This window comes from Punctularia strigosozonata (assembly GCF_000264995.1).
Source record: "Punctularia strigosozonata HHB-11173 SS5 unplaced genomic scaffold PUNSTscaffold_10, whole genome shotgun sequence".
NCBI lineage: Eukaryota > Fungi > Basidiomycota > Agaricomycetes > Corticiales > Punctulariaceae > Punctularia > Punctularia strigosozonata.
The window spans coordinates 320,374-342,826 of record NW_006767442.1 but is presented as its reverse complement, the minus strand read 5'-3'; the positions used below and the strand labels follow the sequence as shown (position 1 = coordinate 342,826).

The 22,453-nt window shown below is 52.6% G+C and overlaps 5 protein-coding genes across 5 annotated transcripts; 1 reads left to right on the top strand and 4 right to left on the bottom strand.

Moving 5' to 3' along the window:
- Positions 1-2,337: 2,337 nt before the first annotated feature.
- PUNSTDRAFT_136333 (uncharacterized protein) lies at positions 2,338-6,063 on the bottom strand (the record flags this gene model as incomplete). The annotated part of the gene is made up of 13 exons (XM_007385892.1): positions 2,338-2,456; positions 2,507-2,572; positions 2,624-3,268; positions 3,322-3,710; positions 3,783-3,894; positions 3,950-4,126; positions 4,190-4,584; positions 4,631-4,791; positions 4,843-4,999; positions 5,059-5,252; positions 5,306-5,680; positions 5,731-5,946; positions 6,001-6,063. The coding sequence occupies 13 exons, from the start codon at positions 6,061-6,063 to the stop codon at positions 2,338-2,340; spliced, it is 3,069 nt and encodes a 1,022-aa protein (XP_007385954.1).
- Positions 6,064-8,555: 2,492 nt separating this feature from the next.
- PUNSTDRAFT_136332 (uncharacterized protein) lies at positions 8,556-9,335 on the bottom strand (the record flags this gene model as incomplete). The annotated part of the gene is made up of 4 exons (XM_007385891.1): positions 8,556-8,682; positions 8,778-9,144; positions 9,192-9,255; positions 9,309-9,335. The coding sequence occupies 4 exons, from the start codon at positions 9,333-9,335 to the stop codon at positions 8,556-8,558; spliced, it is 585 nt and encodes a 194-aa protein (XP_007385953.1).
- A 1,656-nt stretch (positions 9,336-10,991) lies between these two features.
- On the top strand, positions 10,992-14,137 carry PUNSTDRAFT_136331 (uncharacterized protein; the record flags this gene model as incomplete). The annotated part of the gene is made up of 9 exons (XM_007385890.1): positions 10,992-11,231; positions 11,287-11,514; positions 11,571-11,743; positions 11,800-11,928; positions 11,991-12,097; positions 12,150-13,507; positions 13,569-13,966; positions 14,019-14,060; positions 14,113-14,137. 9 exons carry the CDS (start codon positions 10,992-10,994, stop codon positions 14,135-14,137), a joined length of 2,700 nt encoding a protein of 899 aa, XP_007385952.1.
- Positions 14,138-15,683: 1,546 nt separating this feature from the next.
- PUNSTDRAFT_71957 (uncharacterized protein) lies at positions 15,684-17,450 on the bottom strand (the record flags this gene model as incomplete). Its single annotated transcript, XM_007385889.1, has 6 exons — positions 15,684-15,872; positions 15,925-16,311; positions 16,368-16,456; positions 16,513-16,819; positions 16,871-17,189; positions 17,338-17,450. Coding segments are annotated over 6 exons (1,404 nt in total), but the record flags the coding sequence as incomplete, so codon positions are not given.
- Positions 17,451-20,460: 3,010 nt separating this feature from the next.
- Positions 20,461-21,704, bottom strand: PUNSTDRAFT_115032 (PLC-like phosphodiesterase; the record flags this gene model as incomplete). Its single annotated transcript, XM_007385888.1, has 6 exons — positions 20,461-20,590; positions 20,651-20,721; positions 20,786-21,037; positions 21,097-21,285; positions 21,335-21,556; positions 21,606-21,704. The coding sequence occupies 6 exons, from the start codon at positions 21,702-21,704 to the stop codon at positions 20,461-20,463; spliced, it is 963 nt and encodes a 320-aa protein (XP_007385950.1).
- Positions 21,705-22,453: the final 749 nt, after the last annotated feature.

The window sequence follows — 22,453 nt, the reverse complement described above, 5'->3', positions numbered from 1 at the left end:
CTTCTTTCCCTATACAGCACACAATTTACCTTAACACACCAAATCTCTCAGCCAGCCGGCTCCGGCTCGCGCCATTTCAGGGCTCTAATCCCCAAATTCAACGCGTGCGCAGCCTCTTCAGCGCCATTCTCGCACTTTCCGGGCATGATCGGTACGCGTGTGCCTCCTCTTGGTGTATACATACAACCTGAACTCTCTTTCCTCAACAGATCGCGAATCATGCGCACGCAATCACGTCCGGTCAAACATGATCCTACGACTTTCTCTTTGTCTCCTGCGCTGCTCCCGCCACTCCGCCACGCTTCTTTCCCTATACAGCACACAATTTACCTTAACACACCAAATCTCTCAGCCAGCCGGCTCCGGCTTGCGTCATTTCAGGGCTCTAATCCCCAAATTCAACACATGCACAGCCTCTTCAGCGCTGTTGTAGCTCTTTCCGGGCATAATCAGTATGCGTGCGCCCGCTCTTAGTATATACATACAACCTGAACTCTCCTTCCTCAATAAGACCGACAGTCCCGTCGTGCGAATCAAGCACACACAATCATGTCTCGTTAAACATGATCCTACTACTTTCTCTTTGGCTCCTGTGCCGCTCCTGCACGCCTTGATACTTGACTTAGAAGCGTGTCATTTGAGATGACAAATTCCCGCCCAACACACGCGCAGCACTTCTACTTCTTTTCTTGCTAGTTTTGGATGATCCGTACGTGTGCGCGCGCTCGAAGGTCATACATACGACTTAACCTTCTTGTCCCCACAGGACACAATCTCAGTGTCTGTCATACGCATGTGGTCGGTCATACATAATGAGGTCCACGCTATTTCTGATGTATATACCCGATCATCGTCTTAGACCGCATGGCTGGTGTCCCGATGCGCGTCATATGAATTGCGAGAACGAGGATGGTGGAAACTTTGTCATACATAGTTGAAGGAGTTATCTTACCACATGCTTCATACATACTTACTACTCAAACATACCTCCTCGATCATCCATCCTGGTAAATCTTGATCGATGGTTATGACTGAGACCCTGAGAGTCTTATCATACACCACGTCGAAGTTTGTGATACATTGTTGCCTGCCCAGCCAATTTCCTCGCCTGCATGTATCATGTGACTACTCCCTCATACATACACTGGCTCTGACGCGCGTCAAGCTGTCTTGTCATACATTGAACCTGTTCCACCTCGCACGGCCTTGCCTCTTCTTCATACATGATACTGATGCCCAAGGACACCATCTCCAAAGGCGCGCTTATAACTGTGCAGCGCGTGTGGCATTCGACGTTCGCCTCTCGCCCTTCTCCTGTCTCTCCTGGCCTTCACTTGTTCCCCTTGCGGTCCTCTGTTTCTCTCTCATGTCCCTCGGGTAGCCGTTTGATATATACTCCCTACCCTGCTTACGTTCATTCGGGCGATGGGTAAGTAGCAGTGTTGCAGTATGCTTTATTGTAAGCTTACCACGATGAGTGCAGGGCTATGTATCGTATACCTCAAAACCACGGCCTCTAGCCCACCATTATGTACGCTTCATTCGTTCTTCACACAGCCTTCACTGATTTTTGCCATAGCTCTCCTTATACCCGTGTAGCGAGCAATCCTCGATGTCAATCCGCAACTTATTATGACGCCCTATCAAGAGAACATCGTCGGATGTGTGGCAAATGCGTATGTGGCATAATACACCAGATTAGCTCTAGCCTGATCTTTTGAGGGTAGGCTTTGGAGCACGCATTTTCGTCGCGGCCCGTCATGTGGTTGATCGTTCAAATCAAGACCAACACTTCGTCCTCTGCCGCGCACGCCAACGTTACCCGAACCACGCGGCGGCGCTGGTTGTCAGATGAATCGTGTACGAGCTCATCGTAAACTATCTTCTTGTACGATGCAATATTGTGTTGCGTTGCAGGTCTGACTGTCTTTATGCACACCCGAACAACTAGCCCCGCTTCTACACGAACTCCTTGATCACCTCATGATAACGTACCGTGGCCAATATGGCCCAGGACTTGCTGTATATACACATAGACTATGCACAGTTCTTAGGGCTTGAAGGGGATGTAAAATAGACTATCATCCGCGTACTATGCTCCTCGTATGATTTCCGGACGAGGACCACAGATCTACACGTCAGTCATACTGTGTATGATTGAGCATGTGGAGTACCATGTGTCCTTGCAATGCACAAAATGTAATACGCCGCACGGGGCAGACTTATGACAACAGCGGGCGCATTCAAGGTGCACGTCAGCCGGCCTATATGTGACAGGTTGCGATCTGGTATCGGGAAGCAAAAAGATTCATAGAATAACGAGGCCGTGTCGTACAGTTATGATGTGCTGATGGACAAGTCTCCGTCTACTACATCGTTCTGTTCTAACTCGTCTTCGTCTAATTCGTCGTCGCCATCATCGTCCGAACTCTCCGCGTTGACCGCGCGTTTCTGAGCTGAGAGGTGGTGAGCCATGGGCGCCGATTGACATGGTCGAACAACTCACCCAGTTTAGCCGCCGCCTTCTCCTGCCGGGATTTTCGTTCACGCAACCACTTCGTGAAGACTTTGTCTACCAGAAATATGAGTGGTATGATTTCCCGCATCGTATCAGAATACTCACCTGCTTCGGGGGGCACTATTTCCTCGTATTCCTGTATCCAATCCTTGCTGATGCCGTAGTGCTTGAGGAGGGGGATCCATCGGCCGGCAAACGACTTTGCAAGGTCCTGATACATTCGTGCTTGTTGCAATCCATACGCCTTGAGGCCCCGAGCAATCCGCGAGCTCGCAAGTAGAGGCTGATCTTCGGAGTTCAATCGGTGAAGCCACTGTTTCTCCCACCATTGAGACTTATTGCATAGAAACACAAGCACTCGCCGCATTTCCTCTTGAAGTAAGATCAGTTCTTCGTCGTGCCGATGAACCCGTGCGCGCTGCCGTGCCCACTCGCCCCGGAGGTAAAGTTCACCACCCTTCTTGTCAGTTGTTTCATTCGGTGTATGGTCTTCCGATCGGTCGTCGCTGGGCAAGGTCCAAATCCAAGATGGGGTACGGTGTCGCTCTGATTCCTCGTCCGGGATCGTGTCGTCACGAGAAGGACCACGCAGATCCTCCTTGCGAAGTTCCTTGTAACGAGAGCACCATGTGCCGGCTGGGTCGAGTTTTGTGAGAGACTTGTATGCCACACGATAGGAATCCGCTGCGAGCTTGAGCCTACGTGACACAACGTCGATGAGCGTACGCGATCGCGTCCCGTCACGTTGGCCTGTATATAATTATGGTTAGATGGGGATGCACAAACATAAGTGTGAGACGTACTGCCAGCAGTATGCTTAGCCTTTCGCCGGAGCATCCCCAACGTCCGAAGGAAGCGACGGACGTTGATGAGACCATCTCTCATCATCGCGTCGGCGAATCTTCTCTCGGTATCCGTGACCCCGCCAAGACATCCGTACTCCCGGCGTGCTTCGTCCAGGTTTGATGGCAGGAGGATCGGGAGGTCCTCAGCCTGCTTTGATGCGTCAGACCCGTCATCTCCGCTGAGCTTTGCCGATCGTATGGCGATGGAGCCAGGCATATAGACATTTTGGACCTCATAAAAGTCGAAGACACGGCGGCGAAACGTAGCGCGTTTCTCCTGTAACGTGGCCTTCTCCCCTTCGTTTGTGCTACTGGTCGTGTCGTCAACAACAAGCTTTAGTTTCCGCCTGGAAAAGCTATGTTATCACAAATCATTCTTATATTAAGAGACCACGTACCGCTGCATCAGCAATGCAAACGCTTGTTGCACGAACGCGCTGGGAGAAATCTCGTGGAGCGCTGTCTTGTGCATGTCAATACTTTCCTCCTCTTCCTTCGCAAGCTCTTGCCTGAGCTTATTGACGTTGACGGCTACGGTGTACACAGTATAAGTCTCGTCAATATTCACGGCACGCGCAACACAAACCTTCTTCGATCTCCTCGTATGGATTCGGCTTCGTTGGATCAGATTCCCATTGCTCGATCATCAGCTCCCAGCCTCTGATCGTCTCCACGTCAAACCGCTGGCTGAAGTCTTCGAGGACCGCGTGATGCTTCAACCCTTCCTCAAGGGTAGTGGCGAAGGATTTACGGAATGCATCACCTGAGAACCATGATCATTTCGTGCTTGAACGATAGCAAGAGAGTAGACTAAAGATATACGAACCGAAACCCACAATCTTGCGGAAATTCCAGAAATTCCAGTGATCGTCGAGGGTAAGTCGTCGGGCACTTCGGCCCATTTCCACCGTGCTGGTTGCTAGCCCACCAATATGGGCCCATTCCTGTTCTACGGTCTCCCCGTGCGTGAGGCCGACGAACCTGTGTAGGAGAAAGTAATATAGGGCTCGGCACAACGCCTTGTGATCACGGATGTGCATGCTTGGGATGAAGAACCTCAACTTGATACCACCGAGCGAGGCGAAGGAGGCCGGTAATTTTGCATGTCTTCGCCACAAGTTTTGCTTCCATTGACACGCAATATCGTAGCTGACTGTAACGGGAAGTGGCGCACCCATACGCTGTAAGGTCGTCCAAAAGACATAATCAATGGTGACATATCTGCGCATGTTTGAGTAACAGATATACACAACTGCACGAAGCGTACCTCTCTCCACGTTGTAAATCGGCGACACCGTGGGGTAGCATCAGGGCATGTCTGCTGCATTTCGCAGCAGCCGCACCCGACACCGCCATGACGTCCGTTCGCGATTTGGTGCTATTGATATTTTTGATCGCGTTGAAGTTTGAGTCGCACGGATCTACTTGCTGTGGCCAAACGTGAGATGCGACTATCCTGTATGATTGTCGCCGACTCACCTCAGGTTCTTCGACGTAAGTTTGAAGGTGCTTCTGATACGCTTTCTCTTCAACGAAATAACCCTCGCCGCTTCCGATATCAGCATCATCGATTTTACGGTTCTTGTTCTTCATCTTGAAACATGCATCTAGAGCCACGAATTGTGTATAGATCCATCTGGAAATTAATCAATTTCTGCTTGACCAAACATCAAAACCACGACTTTAGGAGCTTACTTGACTTCTGGTGGAGCTTGATCCCAGTCAGGCGGGAGATTCCAGAGCGGTTGCGGACACGCCGGACAGAGAACAGCGAGGCCTCCTAGAGGAATCGTTGTAGTCCCCTTGGGAACATGCCCGCGGCCGGCCCTCTTGAGGCGCAGAAGATAGAAATATTGGCGCGTCGCCAGCGTTGCTTCATGGTAGCGGAACTGCGTAGATTGAATACATGTGATGACCAACTGAATGTGAAATGTGCACTTACCACGCGGTCCTTCAGCCCGGCAATGTCTGTGCTACAGATTGTAGCCAGCAAAAAGTCATGTAGGGTGATCTTGCCCTGAAGCGTCAGCTGATGGAAGTTGTCCAGTAGTCGGAACGTGAATGCAGTCCGTGGTTGTCGAACTGAGGCGGGGTAAAGGCCGATGTCGAGAAGTTGTTCGCGTGCGGTTCGTACGTGCGGAACCTTGCAATTACAGTACATGAGAGTCACGTAATGATAGCCGGTAGTGTCGAAGACTAAGAAATCCTTGTGAGCTGGGATAGAAGCTGAGCAATTGGTGCCGTCGGGATGCCCTAGCTGGATCTCGAGACCCAACTCTTGCAGCGTCACTGGCTGGAAGTGATCGTTCTTCCACTCCTTCGACTCTTGTGAGGCCATGCAACAGAAATATGTGAGTAGATGCACACCTTGACATTATGGAACGATTGCCATTGATGCAAATCGACCATACATTCCGCGCACAGCATACGATCTCCGTGACAGTCATCACACCGGTATAGACCCTTCTTCGATACATCGTGGCACTCGAGACAAGGAATGGGTTCGGTCGTCGATAGTGCGTCTCGAGCAAGGAGGTTGTCGAGGAATTCGGGGCAGTACGGGTACCACGAACGCATGCGACTCTGACACGAACATTGAGTACATGTCTTCATCATGAATGCAAAGAACGAGCTCACCCCGAGCGTATGAGTCTTCTTCTTCGGTTCCGTCCGCGCTCGTTTCTTGCGCGCTTGGGCCATAGTCTCCGACACGTCGATATCCTGCCAATCGCCATCGTTCGTTTGCTCACAAGGGCAAGTATTGGGTGCGTGTGCAGGTTCAGGAGAAAGTGTACGGGCGCGCTTTTGAGTTGATGAGGTAGACGCGAGGACACGTCCATCCCTCGCTGCTTTAAGAACAATGGACTTTGCGACATGCGACGGAGCACGGGGGGCAGAGCGGCGTCCGGTAGCTTGAAAGGTTGGTAGCTTGGTCTTACGGGCCATGCATCAATACTGGCAGGCACAATCGGTGAATGTGTATGACGGCGAGTGGTGAAACGTTCAAGTCCATGCAGTAGCTTGTAAGACGAAGGCGGGCGCGGAGCTGCTACGCGCTGTGCTAATCGTGTGACCCTACCTACTGCATCGGTGAGGCTTTTGACCCAAAACGGCACTTTGTCGATAGCCTCGACGGTCTCACATGTCTCATACCATCTCAGAGAGCTATATTCGTGAATTTTGAAGTAGAACCCATGGTCAGTGTACTGCTATATACTATGTTGAATTTCTCGGTCAATGGAAATATGACAAGAATCTAGTAGCAACGCGATCATCGCCGCCAAAGTCGCTCTATCAAATCGCTCGTCCGGTGACCAAAATAAACTTCGGGGCTACTGAAGGTCAAGTCATCACATCTAATATCCCTCGATGCTGATATCAGTAGACGATCTGCACATTCTGGGGCAAATGAATGCGAAATTCAGTACACAACTTTCGAATGTTCGATTCCAAAGTTGAATGCTCGTGATATACTGTACACACATCCCGCCTCAGCATGTTTGCGATCAGGGTCATTAAGCGAACATGTTGCGTATAACTTGTCACCAACCCCATTGTACTAGTAGTTAGTTGTGTCAGTTGTGTAGCTTATGGTAGGTAGGTGTCATCTCCAATCTGTGCGCATGCGCGAACAATTGTCACACAATGTGCTCCATGCACACTCTGATTGCTTGCTCATAGTTGACTTCTCAGCGATATACTGTAGATCTTCTGGGTAAGCTTAATGAATTATAACATAAACACATCGCGAAAGCGAGTCGTACTCAGCTTAATGGGATGAGGCGGTCTGTAACCGCATTTCGTTCGTGCCGCATTCCATACACTGAAGTTGCTCCTTCAGCTATCATCTCTTTCAAACATTCTTTCGCGATCGATAGACTATATATGAGACTTTCCATCATCTCACCTGACCTCTTGACTTACACTATAATCTGCACCGGTTAACGACCGAATGCTACGAGCATGTGTGGCCAGCGCTAGATCACAACGAACATGCGCGCGGTGCTCCATTACGCTCATGTCCTGTCTTCATGTTCCACTCCGGCACTCGCAACGTCCTTGTAGCTATGGTTCCAGCGCATCCACAACTTCGAGCTTGGTACATCATGCATGGCACTATGTCTCCTCGAGTCCAAACAGCTGTTACGTCCCGGCACCGAGGTGTTCTATGCTGCGCTGCACATCTTCTGGTCTGGCTCGGTCGATACTCAACACGGAACAATGCCTCATGCACCAATTTATACATCATGCTATACGGCGAACGCTGGATGCCAGTCATCGGCAGCATGGTACTACGTCTCCTCGAGTCCGAACAGCTGCTACGTCCTGGCACCGAGGTGCTCTATGTTGCGCTGCAGATCCTGCTGGTCTGGTTCGGTCGATACTCAACACGGAACAATACCTCATGCGCCAATTACATAGGTAGATATGGAAATGTACCTCAGTCAAGTTAGGCCCCGCGCGCATGGTTCCTGGTGCATGAAACTCGGGTTGCGTACTTGAGGTTCTGAACTCACTAACAACTCTAGCTTGCGAAATTCTCTGAACATGTATGGCCAGCACTAGATCACAACGAATATGCGGTGCTCCATTGCGCTCGCATCCTGTCACTCGCAACATCCTTGTAGCCCTGGCTCGAGCACATCCACAACTGCGAGCTGGGTACATCACGCTATACGACAAACACTAGGTGTCAGGTGTCGGCAGCATGGCACTGCGTCCCCTCCAGTCTGAACAGCTGCTATGGTCTGGCACCAAGGCGTTCTATGTTGTGCTGCACATTCTTCTGGTCTTGTTCGGTCGATACTGAACACAGAACCATACATTATGCGCGATCCAAAGGATGAGATGTGGAAACCAAATGACGAAACTTCTTAGGAGCGAAGTCCACAACGTGGAACCGTATTCACCGCGTGCACTGTCTTGCATATGTAGTAGTCAAGATCGGGTATATTGCGAGCATTGACCTACATACTACATTTTTATCTGGAACGACAATCGGCGACAGTGTATGTGAAAACTATGGAGCGGGGGTGAAAAGGCGACAACGATAGCGACAGCAACGTACACGCGCACAGCGAACGGAGGCGGCTACAACTAACGTACACAGACGGCTCAAGATGATGATGCGAGACGAGTCAAACTATGTATACATGAGCAGTTCAAGAATCCGCTCTCAGGCCGCGAGGGGCTCACACGATGATGGAGACGCGGCCTGCCTGCAACGCAATGATGTAGGCGTCCTCAGCAGCCTGACGAGAGGTGTGATGGCGATAGATCGCCCCAGGCACACCGCTCACGAGCGTAGAGACGATGTCCCTGTTGTCAAGGGTCAGTAAAGGCATGAAATATAAGCTGTAAGTACTTTCCAGCTTGAGAAGACGCCAACGGAGCGACCGCGGATAACCGTGTACCATCGTATATCGCTAGTGGAGGCCTCACCGACCTCATCACAAGCAGAGTGAATGTCACCTCCACTGCTGCAGGGAGCCGAGGAAGCGGCGGTGGAGGCTGATGCGGCGCATGCCGAGGGCTTGACAGTGTGAACGTTGGGCATGATCGGGATGACGGTCGGTCCCGACGTTTGAACAGAAATCGAGCCGCCCGCAGACAGCGCTGCCAGGCTATTGCGAAGCGTGTCGATAGGAGACGACAACTCCTCGTGAGTCTGGACATGCTGACGAGGGGGCGCATAGACAGTCGGCGGAGGCGGGGGCGGAGGCGGGGACGAAGGCGAAGCGTCTTCCTCGTTGTCGCTGTCTCCCGTGTCATCCTGTGATTCTGTATCAAAGGTATTAGTGTGATCCAAGCTGTAGCTGCAGACTTACCCATGTACAAGCGGTTCAGGATGTCGGCGATATGAGCGATCGCTTCATCAAGCTCGGTGCGCCGCTGTCAGGGAAGAAGGGACTTAGTATAGCATAAACCAGGGAATAGCTACGCACGGCTTTTCCACGCTTGGACTTGACCATGGATGCGATGGTACGAGAGGAAGGGTGGCGTGCAAAGAACTACAGAGGCGGGGACAGAGGCGGGGAGCAAACGAGAGGGGGCTTGACGAAAAGCAGGGCGAATGCGGGTCATTTTATGCTCCGAGGCTGGAAACCTCGGCTTTAAGGTTGAGTTTGAGGGCACGGGAGCCTAGGAAGGCGCCAAGTACTGATTGGGAGCACTCTTTGCTGCAAACGGCGACCGTGGGAGCGCGCCAGGCATGAGGCCGCTTGACTTCGGCAGTTTGCTGTAACGTTCAAGTCATTCTACTTTCCTCAACGTGTTCCAAGTCAAACAAACTACCAGAGATAATGACCCTGTATGCTCCGTGTTCTCCGCCGACGCGAGTCAGCAAACGCCATGCGGTACTCTGGGAATACATGAGGTCAATTGATATTTGACAAGACTCTGCAAATGCAGTTGAGTTGCCAAGGCCTCACCCAGCTTCCGGTACGGCATGAGCCGTTGCGACATCCAAGTCATACACATTGCTACGATCTGAGCCTCATGCAGGCCACGATCCCTGGTTGTGATACAAAACGCGGCAATTATAACGAGCTTCGTCCTTGAGAACGATCTTCGGCTGGGTTATGTGATGCCCTAGGCGTAGACAATCAGCTCAGAGTTTGACAAAGAGTCTGCAAATGAGGTTTAGTCGACGAGATAATACCTTGACGTTCTGTCATATGTGTTGCCACGACCCGAAGCTCTTGCAGGCTGCCAGCCCTGTCTGTAGCACAACGTCAAGCAATCACGAGGAGCTTTCCCCCTGAGAATGATCTTCGGCCGGGGATGCTGCGAGTGCCACGCGGTGCCCTTGAAACGTAGAAGATCATCACAAAGTTTGAAAAATACTGCAAATGTGGTCGAGTTGGCAAGACGATACCTTGGCTCTGGTGCGGTCCGGCAAGCGTGTTTGGGACATTCATATCATACACGTTGCCATGTATTGGAGCTCATGCATGTTCGCGAGCCCGATCTGAGGCGCGACGGGGAGAAATCACGGCAAGGATTCTTCTGAAGTTTGATCTTCGGTAAGGTGATGCATTGCATGCCACGCGGCGCCCGTATTTTGGGCCAAGGATTGCGAACTTCAGGATAACCCTGCGTCCGGTAAGTGCGATACGACCCATTCGAGATGTTGCCGCCACACGCCACACACTGTATCATCTGTTAACGACAAGAGGGCCTCTTGAATCCGCCATCCGGCACGGTAGTATGCGAGGACCGATCAGGCGATCTCCGGCGAGCTGGGCAATGTTCCGTGAGATCGTCTGGAGACTGGAAAGTCCCAATGGAATGTTCATGATCATCCTCTGTGTACGCGTTTCTCGACCGGAGATACCAGAACGAGGATTGAAAGACATCACCGAAGGGATGAGAGAAGAATCGACTTGGAGAGTTCGCAACCTAAACTGACGCGGAATTGCTGTAATCGTATCTTTGAAGCATAACCATTGACAGAACTGGAAGATATTGCGTGAGCGTGAACTAGACCCGGCGACAATTGGCGAAGTATGTATAAGACACGCGATGTCGCACCGACGATTTCTTTCGCCAGTCAATCAATCCTCCCCCGCACTGGTACCTTGTAATATCTTCTGCTTGGGTTTCATACCGTTGCTGTCGTCTTCACTATGACTAGAAAAACTGTCTTCTCCGACGAGGAGCGCGATTGGATGGAAGACTACATGGATGAGTACCGTGAGAACTCGACGGAGCGCAACCTCAACGACTGGTTTCTCTTCTTGACGCCATTGTGGTTCTTGGCCTTTCCCGAGTCGCCTACGCCCGAAGAGCTCGCAAGTTGTGGTGGTAACGCCAATGAGGCGGCGATGCACCCGGACTGCGTTCAGCGCCGTTCCGAGCGGATGGAGGTGAGTAATTAGGCTTATCTCGTGACGATAATTCACTGACCTCCGTATGCAGCAGGTCCGCAACTGGTTTGGCAACAACTCCCGGGTTCGCCCTTCCGGTCCCGCTGTGCCTGGTCTGGCACGTCCGGCCCGCTCGTGCATTCTCAAACCTGCACGTAAGCCGAAGAAGCCGCAGCTGTATCAAGCATGGATGCGCGTTGCAATGGCTGACAAGGACCTGAAGACTACGTTCGATGAGGCTTGGAAAAAAGCGAAGGGAGAAGGCTGGTCAAAGAAGCAATCGGTATGTTCTTGTTCTGTCGTCCTTGATGTGAATATTTAACTTAACACATGGATTAGCTCAAATTCCAGCGTCAATTCGCCGATGAGCATATGCCACACAGCGACCCCATTACTATGGCCGCCGTGCATGCCTATCGTGACCACGGCTACCTGTTGAAGGACGAGTCACTCATCAGCTTCGACGATGACAAGGAAGAAACACGCTACCGACTGGCTTCCGCCAAACAAGAGTAGGTGGTGACCCCTATGTCTTGATTTTGCTGCTAATATGATCGCGTTCCTTCAGAGCTATCAACAACCTTCCCTTTACTTTGACAAGAATGCTTGACAGCTGGGCTCTCGAAACCGGATGGCACTTCTCGATCATCGCAGGCGGGCCGTTACCCAGCTTAGGCGGCAAGTTGAGGACATTATAGTAAGTCGACTCGGTTATGCCGAAATCGTGGGTTTTCAAGTAGATCTAATATCTTTCGATAGCTATGGATCAGGTGTCGATCGCGCGGGTCACAGGTTCGCGACTTCCAATGCCAAATTCCGGGAGGAATGGGAGGGCTCATTCTCCAGTTTTTGCGAGAGATCATGGAGTAAGTACCAACTTCCTACTCACAGTTTTCCATGTCTGATCTTTTTACTTAGCTAAAGAACAATGCGCACAACTTGATATCCGTTCCGCGGAGGACCGCGACTCCTCTGAAGACGCTGAAGCATCATCTTCTTCAAGCTGTGCTTCCGTCGCAGCTACCGATGAGCCTCAGCCCGCCTGCATCGCGGCTACCGTTGAGCCTCAGCCCGCCCCCGTCACGGCTACCGTCGAGCCTCCGCCCGCCCCCGTCGTGGCTACCGTTGAGCCTCAGCCCGCCCCCATCCCCGCTACCGTCGAGCCTCCGCCTGCTCCCGTCCCGGCTACCGTCGAGCCTCCGCCTGCTCCCGTCCCAACTTCCGTCGAATCTCAGCCCATCCCCGTCCCGGCTGCCGTCGAGTCTCAGCCCGTCCCCGTCCCGGCTGCCGTCGAGTCTCAGCCCGTCCCTGTCCCGGCTACCGTCGAGCCTCAGCCCGCCCCGATCACGGCTACCATCGAGCCGCAGCCCGCCCCCGTTGCTGGTTTCATTCAGGATGCTACGGGTGCTATTGCACGCCCAGGGTTAGCTGCTCGCGAGGTCTTGCAGCCTATGAACATAGACATGACATACATGGATCCCGCGGCCTTCCAATACCCAAATACCTTGAACTTCGGCACCGTGGATCCGACGGTTTTCTCCGCTTTTGATTCCAATTATGGCGCCATGGATCCTATGTTCTATGGTTCGAGTGCTTATCCTCAAGACTTCAGCTACATGAACGCACTTCTTGATCTCCCAAGCATCCCAGAACACCCCTCTGGAGCTGTAGCTGCTCTCCATTCGCCGGTGCCGCCGGCGTCTGTCGCCCTCCTTCCTCCGGTGCCGCCGGCGTCTGTCGCCCTCCTTCCTCCGGCTGCTCTTGGTTCTGCTCATCTTTCCCCGGTATCTACAAGCTTGTCTGAGTCATCTGCCACTGTGCCCACCACTTGTCAACCAATTTCTTCCGATGTTACAGGCAAAGCAGCTACTGCAAACGAACCGGATGTCCGCTCTTGTGCCGAAATCTTGCCTCCGCCCACTACCGCTGCGGATCCCAGCCCTACCCTGCCTCCGCCCACTACCGCTGCGGATCCCAGCCCTACCCTGCCTCTTGAGAAAGCGCGCGTAACATCCTCCAACTCTAATCGGCCTGTAAGCGTCCGCGTGTCCACGCGAACTCCCAAAATCAAGATTAACGGCGCAAACGGGTTTGTCGTTGACTTCTCGCTTTCCACTGCCAAGCTCGTCAAGCACATTCGGGCTTCCCCGGACCTGCCAGATTATTTTGTCGATACTGTTGCCTTCGTAGCGGACTCCGTGACGCGTGCCGACTTCCACGCCATGCTCCGCGCCTTCATTCTGTTTGAATCCAAGGGCCGCTTTGACAGCCGCAAGGTAAATCCCCGTCCTCAAATCCTTGATCGAGCCCACTACTCACCGGTCATTCATTCTCTAGGGTAGTACAACATCCGCAATGCGACCCTCCATGACCACTAAATGGATGTCGACGAAACGCACCGAATATACTGTCGTCAGTGCAAATCCTGTCGCAGACGCGCAGGCGTGGTGTGGCTGGTATACCGCAATTCAGCCCGATTGGCGCCGGAAAGACGCCATGCCGCATTCTCGCGAGCTTCCGATCGATCAGGCCCCAGACTTCCCGGAAATCAAGACCGGTAGAAACGGGGTTGTCGTGGTTTTGCTGACTTTGGTCTGGATCTTCCTTGGCGCTTCGGCGCAAGGTGATTCTGACGTGTGCAGCAAAGTCTTCGAAGCCGTTGACGACATGACATGGATGCTCACCACAGCCATGAAGGGGCGTGGAGACACGGAAACTGTGTCTCGGCCTCGCAAGTATGTGTGATCTTGTCATACCGGGATCATCGCTCACAGGGTTTCCAAGCAGAAGAGCTGCCAAACCCAATGACGAAAACCTGCAACCCGCGAAGTGCGTGCTCGATCCGTTTCCTGAAGTATCTGCTGACCCATGCATTCTGCAGGAAGATGCGTAGAACTCGTGCATAGATGACGAACATGCTATGCATACTCGCCTCAGCCTCAATGAACATTCTGTATACCTCGATTTTCCCTCACTGTGCCGCAATAATCGTGTACGTTATCTGTTTCGTGTTTCTCTACACCCTCTCTTGCACGCGGTTGTCCATAATTGTCTCGAGATCGTCCCTCTTCTAGTGTACGATTACTATTCAATATGTGTACACAGTATCTACATACCAACGAAAATCCGATCTGTGTTTCAAAACGTGAACTGGGGACATCGGAAAGATTGAGCCGCTAATCCATGAGACAGGGGAACATGCCACCCGATAGCGATATCAATACCCTCCAGGTAATATACCTACATCTGCAGCCAAAAATATGATCCGAAGCTGCAGGTCACAGCCCATTTATTACACGAAGTACCGAGACGACTGCCGCCAGCGGTGTTGCGGGATCATCTATGATCGAGGTCAGCAGGACCGTGATGACGGGCGCGGAAGAAGTTGCAGGAGCATGTATGATGCGGCAAGAAACCACGCGAGAATTGACGCAGACGAAGTTGGAGGATCATGTATGATGTGAGCAAAGGGATCGTGGTGCCCGGTGCCGGCGGTGTTGCGAGAGCGTGTATGATTGAGGCATCAGGGATGTGGGGACGGGCGCTGACGAAGTTGCAGGAATGTGTATGATACGGGAAGGAACCATGCGATGCTCGACGCAGAAGAGGGTGAGGGATCATGTATGATGTGAGCAAAGGGATCGTGGTGCCCGGCGCCGGCGGTGTTGTAGGAGCGTGTATGATTGAGGTAGCAGGGATGTGGGGACGGGCGCTGACGAAGTTGCAGGAATGTGTATGATACGGGAAGGAACCATGCGATGCTCGACGCAGAAGAGGGTGAGGGATCATGTATGATGTGAACAAAGGGATCGTGGTGCCCGGTGCCGGCGGTGTTGTAGGAGCGTGTATGATTGAGGCAGCAGGGATGTGGGGACGGGCGCTGACGAAGTTGCAGGAATGTGTATGATATGGGAAGGAACCATGCGATGCTAGACGCAGAAGAGGGTGAGGGATCATGTACAATGCAGACCAAAGTATTTCGGCACCCAGTGCAGCTGACGTTGCGGGAGCGTGTATTATCCAGGCTGGATCGCGGCGACAAATGTGTACGAAGTTGCGGGAGCATGTATAATGCGGTAAGGAGCCACGCGAATATTGACGACGACGAAGTTGCACGATTATGTACGATGCGGACAGAATTTCGTGGCGACCGGCACCGACGGTGTTGCGGGAGCGTGTATCATTGAGCCAGCAGGATCACGGTGACGGACGCGGCCATGCATCAGTTAAAGCGGACCCACTTCATGGTATATGTATTACGCAGACAGGTGAAGCAACGGTGGCCGGCGCGTGCATATTGTTGAAGTATGTATGATCAATACGATGTTGGCGGACTATGTACAACAGCTAGAGGTCGGGCGGTGGATTCGTATGATTGGGAGGACGAGTAATCGGAGTGGTGACATGCTGGATTATGTTCGATGCGCAACACGTACGGGGAGCTGGCAATGCTCATGTCATGGCGGAAGGGGGATGAATGATGTCGAGGAAGTTAAGGGGCCTTATGTATAGCGTGAAAACCACAAATGAGTGTGTACGTTTGACGACAGTAGTCACCAGCAGTGATGGAACAGCAGATGCTTGTACGGGGAGAACATCAAGGGCAACCTTGAACAGGTGAGGGAAGGCATTCTGGTGTGCCTACAATGCATGAATGAGCTGGCGAAATTTCAAGAATGATAGGCCTACTTACATCCCAGAACGTGATCAGGTCGCTTGTAGTTGAGCGTTCCAGATCGGATGTTGTGACCCCTAGCTGTTCATACCGGCGCATCTCCTCTTCAACAAGGCTCTTGTCTTGCCTACGGCATGTCTCTTCTTGCTGCTCAAGATCGGCAGCACTGGGCAAGGGTGAGGGCGAGGATGAACTCGAGAACAGTGACAAGCAAGACATCGTCGGAGAACCACGGCTTGATGCCGGCCTTTTCGAGAGGTTCAGAAGACGATTGAAGCCTCTTGTCTGAGCCGCAACCGCCGAGTTAGTGATGGAATCAGACAAAGAGCTGCTACGGCGAAGTGGCTCCGCATTTTTTGATGTGGGTGCGCTTGCACGACGGCTCTCACGACAATATTCCAGCATCTGCAAGCCAGACGTGATGAGCTATAACCATCGGGGACAAAGAGCTGAACACATACGGCGTCAATCATCCATGAACGAGCCTGTGCTGACTCGTTGGCGGTCCAATGTTCATTGATCCACTCGAGCTTCATGCCGGGGTTCAGGACTGGTGGCGCGTCACATATCATTAAGGAGAAGAATCACGACTTAACATATACGTACTCATCGCCAGAGCATAGATACGAGACCGGCGTGAGTACAATAGGTACTCTTTTAGTTTTGAAATCCCAACGTTGATGTAAGTGATCAGGTGTGGGAGTTGAGTACGAAGGTCCTCCCAGCCGTCGATGAGCAGTTCGTAACACGGAAGGGCAAGCGAGAGGGTGGGTGTCTTCTCAGCAGAAAGGATCTCTTGTGCAGCGTGAGGGTACCGGAGAATAAGGTAAATATCTCGGAGGACCCGCCTCTCATGCTCGTCGAGTAAATGAGCGAGATCGAGCTCATTCTCGATGAAGAAACGTGCGACAGCCTAGTAACTTCATTCAGCCATAGAGATGCGAGGTATGCATGAGTAACATACCGGATATAGCACAAGCAGACGAAAGATCATGAGAAATGTTGCTGACCATCGCGTCTCGCAGTCCCGTAGAAGCTGAACCTCCGGAAGCTCGCCTCCGGTTTGCAGGTCATCAGCCATAGAACCTTCGTCGAATGCCCTTTGGGGCCATGACTTGGTTCGATTGCCTTCATGGATGGAATGCTGTAGTCCAGCACGGCGCTGGCCAGAGCTACGGCAGTCTCCTACAAGCTTGCGGGTGCGGCCAAGTGGATCACCCGAGAGAGCGTCTCGGTAACGTTCCCATTCTTTCCGAACAGCGGGGTCAGTATCATCTGGGAGACTGTCGATGTATTCATCCAGAGGTTCAGTCGCATTGTCTTTCAGTTCTCCAAGAATATTCTGGACCGCAATGTTGACAACGTGCGGGAAGCATCTACCAGGATTAAAGTTGAAGAGCAACCACAGCGAAGATACTATTTCAGGCCCACCGTACGCGGTTTCCGTCACGATGAAACGGTATGTTAACAACCGTGAATTTACGCTCTAATTCTGCCATCATCGTCCCGCAATTGCTTGCGTTGTCAAGGGTTATCTGGCCAGTCTACAAATAGTCCCAGTTAGGCAGCCTGTTTGGATGATTAGAACATGATGGTACCTTCTCGAGTAATCCAGCCTCCTTCAGAACATTGAAGAATATATCCGCCAGGTTGACGCCCGCATGCGAACCCTCCACATAGCGGAAGGCGAGCAGTGCCGACTGCAGCTTGAGGCGACCTTCATTGGAGTCCCGTGATATCCAATGGGCCGTGATTGCGAGGTACGACCGTAGATTCGGATCCGACCACATATCGGTGGTGTACGAGATTCGCCCAAGGGATCGCTGGCGTAGTAGAATATGAGTAAGCATGATCGCGAGAGGTATACATGAAGAGTACACACCTTGAGCTCTCCTAGAAGGTCGGCGTGTTCGCGCTTATACAGCTCCAACAACACACGACCCATCTCTGTATTGCTAGGTATATTGTTGTCTTGAAGACCTGAGCCGGCACCGACATATGTAACGAACTCCCGGAAGGCGGGATTTTCCACAACGTTGAGTGACTGAAATCATAAGTTAGCAATGTCTCATCGCAATAGGCTCATTTGGTGGACCTGATCGTCGACGGCAATCCATTGCATCAACCTCTCGATCATCCCCTCAACCGTAAACGGCTCCTGCTCCCTCGGGGATGACGACTCTGCTCGACCACTATGCTGGTCCAGGATCTTCTTATATGCTTCCCATTCCGTCCCATGATGGCCTCTCAGATGACGCCGTAACGTTGAGACAACACCGTCGTAATTGCCCCATGTGCGCCAGCTATGCTTTCCTGGTCGTGTCTCACGGAGACATAGCCGGCATCCAAGATTCTTGTAAATCTTCTTGTTGGGGTGCTCCACGAGAGCTGGCCGCTGACGCATACACTCGACTTCGATGGTGGGAGGCTTTGTTTCATTCACGAGGGCCAAGATCCACGGCCAGACGTCCAGCGCAGCACGAGCTGAGGTGGTGTCACTGTCCGCGTTTGCGAAATGCGAGTCGTGAAGCTCCTGCGCGGATGTCGAGAAGATGTCCTGCTGCAGCTGCAGCGGTATCGGGACTGGGGTAACCATGGGGGTGTTTGCATGGAGATTGTCAGGTGTAGCAGTCTGCGAGGCGGCAGAAGGCCCAACTCCGCATGGTGCACTCGTGTCCGCCAAAGATGCAACCTAAACAATGGTTAGGACACACAGAACATCGAGCATGATAATGCTTTACTCACAGCAGCGGTCTGCTTTTGTCGCCGCGATGTCTTCGGTCTCTTAGACGCGGGCGGCGGATTGTCTGAGGAAGAACGTGTCCGTTTCTCTTGCCGTCGGGAGGGAGACACGTAGACTGCGAAGAGCGGCCTGTCCTCGCGTGGATGAGCATCCAACTCATGTGTAATGCGTGTATATGGTGCTGGCTCGGGTCCAGAGGAGGCCCTAGGTGTTTGTGGTTGGAGATAGAAGGGAGGAAGCGCGAAGGGAGCTGTTTGATGCAGTGTAGCATATGGCGGAGGGTAGTTCGGAGGCGCGTATGGGGCCCAGGACGTGTTGGAGGGCTGGCCATGATCCTGGGATGAGAAATGCGGGGGGGACATCATTCGGGCAAAGCCATGGGTTGCGTAGGCACCCGGGACTTCTGACTGACTCTGCATGTTCGAGGGGTTAGTTGTGAGCTCCTAAAGCACATACCGATCTTAAATTCCCCGCAAGGAACAGATATGTGCCCGCGGTGGGGTAGACATGTCATGATGGTGCAACAGATATATTGTGTGCCAATACGTGCACTCTGGTCATAGTATACATTGTTGCGGATTCTGATGCATTGAAAGGTGTATAGGCGCGAGTGTAGGCACTTCGGGGAGGTCAAAAGTTCAGAGTTTGTCGAGGAGACTGTCGAAAATGAGAATCGACGCCTTGGACGTGTCGCGTACACAAGATCACGTGATATCCTCCTGGGCCGGCTTTGAAGCGGCTCTGGGCCAACTCACTTGCACTGGGCTGACAGGGAGCCACGCGGCTCTGGGCTGAGCCGAAGCACGGCTCTGGGCTGGCTACGGCTCTTGGGAAACACTAGTGGGAGGCCCGCAATACTCGGAACTCCAGATGTCGACGCGAGCGCCGGGTCATAGTTTTCTTTTTCGTCTTTCCTACTCAACTGACTCGACCCGACTCCTTATGGTTCGAACACGGTACACTATGTTACGTGGCTTGAATAGCAAGACTCAAGCCAACTGGTGCAAGAATTGGATGGAGATGCGTTAGGCGCCCATTCGGCATCGGTGGCATCGTGACACCATATGTACACAGCTTCAACAGCATACCAGGCTCGCGCCGGTCCCTTTCACCGGGTTAGTTTCGTTTGCAATCTGATGTGGATCCTCGACAGAACAGGGGCGAGACTTGGTGTGATACACTTGTACATTTCGATGGACTCATTTATTGACGTACAGTGTGTTTGACTTCCATCTTCAGCACCTCACTATCTTCTGTTTCCTTGATATGGAAAAAAACCGCAGACCAATTGCATTGATGGTGCACTATTGCATTCACGGTGCATTGATAATAATATGTAGAGCCTCGACGGGGTGAGGACTGCTGTCAGGAGCGGTCGGTGGCACGAGGTCGCAGTCGTCCCGCGAGCCGATACTTATAATTAGTTGCTGTGGACACGCGCCAAACCCCCTGTTCAAAGGACTACCATGAGACTCAGAGAGGGCCGCTGCGTATGAGCGTTGCGCTCAAGCCCTCGAGACACCGTTGCCGGACCTGTTGACTGAGGAACCGTCGCCGATGAGTTGGGAAAGTCAAGGGGCGATATCCGACGACCCTATTCCGGCCTAATTCGCATGACGTGTCGGTAGCTCCGGGAAGTCCGTCGGCGCATGCCATGACTCGGACAGTGCAATCAGTAATAGAATGTATTATATATGAAGCCCAATAATCAACCCATGATAAGTAAACGTCCGCCTGTTTAGTGCTGCATTGCAATCTTGAAGTTCGTTAGGTCGACGCTGCCAAATCCGCTTGTATGCTCAGGAGACGCATCATGAGCTAAAGCCGTTGAGGATGTCCACGGCCTTGAGCGCCTCGCCTCGGGTGATGAAGTCGAGCAGCACAAACGCGGGAGCGCGACCAGCACCGAACGAGGTACAACCATTGGCGTCAGCAAGAATTCTGGAGGTTGCATGGTAAGTATATTGATGAGTAGCGAAGACGGGCGAAGGAAGAACTCACGAGGTAACGCCGTTAGTGGTCGCGGCATCTCTAGGGTCACTGGTGAGGATGCTATCGATGCCGAGCACCTCCTATGACACACACGCAGCGCGCATTAGTACCAAAACTGATCGAAAACGCCCAGAATAGCATTACCTTGTTCAGGTTGTGGTTGATCATGTACATGTGGTCGGCGGTGTCAAGCGGCCCGTTGATCCTGTCCACCTTGCAGGGGAAGGACGGGTCGGTCGACGAAAACGGCGGCTCCCAGATCATCTGGAACTCCGGCATGATGAAGTCGACATTGTCGGTCGCGTCGTCGGCGCCAGCGTCCATGAATACCACAACGCGCTTGCCGGATGCGATCATGTCGCCGAGCGTGGGCCAGTCTGACTGCTTGATCGGTGTCTGCGTGTATCACGGACGGATCAATGATAGGCATGCTGGAGCGGAACGAAAGATCTTACACCCGGCGTCGGAGGCACGAAGGCGATCTGATCGATTCCGGCCTCAACGAAGGCGGGTTTCCATACTTTATTCATGGAGAGACCATCACCGTTCGTGAAGAGGAGGGTAACCACCTCGTTCGGGTTTGCGTCCATGAACGTCTTGACCTTCTTCAGATAGTCGGATACAAGGCCTCCATCAAACAGAAACTACAGCTCATCAAGAAGTTGACCCGTGTCACAGAACGTGTCTACTCACGCAGCTCGTATGACAGAAGTGCAAAGCATCATCGTCAAGGGGGTCAGTATGAGCTTGCGCCTGGAGCATACGCGCGCCGAACTGAAGTTGCGACGGGATATCTATCTCCTGCGTCCTCGCAAGGGCTAGAGGATCTTTGGAGAAAAACGCGGAATCGTGCGAGGCGAGGTACGTGATGTTGGCGTAGGATCGGTCGCAAAACTCGGCGCGTCCATTGCACACCTGCGGTACGGTAAGTCTCTGTCATCCGAGCTGACTCTAATCGACTCGCCGTTGCCCGCTTGAACTTCTCCGGAATGATGGCTCCGTTCACTTGCGCGAGCGAACCAAGGAGGGTCGCCGCAGCGAGGAATGCCTTAGAAAGATGCATTTCTGACGGGATGGGCAGGTGCGACGAGCTTCAATCGTTTGGAGGTTGATTATAACAAGACGTCAAGGGAACGTGAGTACTGCGAGCGAACGAACGTGCGGCGAGCCGGCTAGCAGCAAGAAGAGACCAAACGCGTGAAACCACGAGAGAAGAAGAGGAAGAACGGCGACGAGCACGCGGACCCAGAAGAACAGAACCGGAAAAGCGAAGGCGGAATGACAGCAGACGCCCTCATCGCAGTCCGGATTTATAGGCATATGACTTTTGATGGCACACGCGCGTACGCAAGGCGTCCGATCTGGTGGGTGATGCGGCAACGCAAATCGGTGATGGGACCTCGAACGCGGTGGTCTCGACTGCATGATCAGAGTGTTGTCAGGTACACGGATCACTCAACGTACCGTGAAGAGCATCTGCAGGGGCTGTGAGATTGCTTACAAATTCACTCCGATGTACCTAGTCGTGCGTGAGCGCGAATTGCAAGCTTGGTTCATACATACACAGTGGTTTTCAATGAATACTCGGTCTATCGAGGATAGTGATGACATGTACGGCCCGCACCAGTTTCTGCACTGTCCTCAACCTTCAGCCCATTGAAAACGCTCGCCAAAGCCATTGTCGGGACGACATGAGATTGAGAAATGTGCCCTTACTTTCAGCCTCTGCTAGGTATGTTCTGGTTAGAGGACATGCATCTCCGGCGCATGTCGGCCCGGAACGAGGGGATGACATGTTTTCGCTATTGCGTA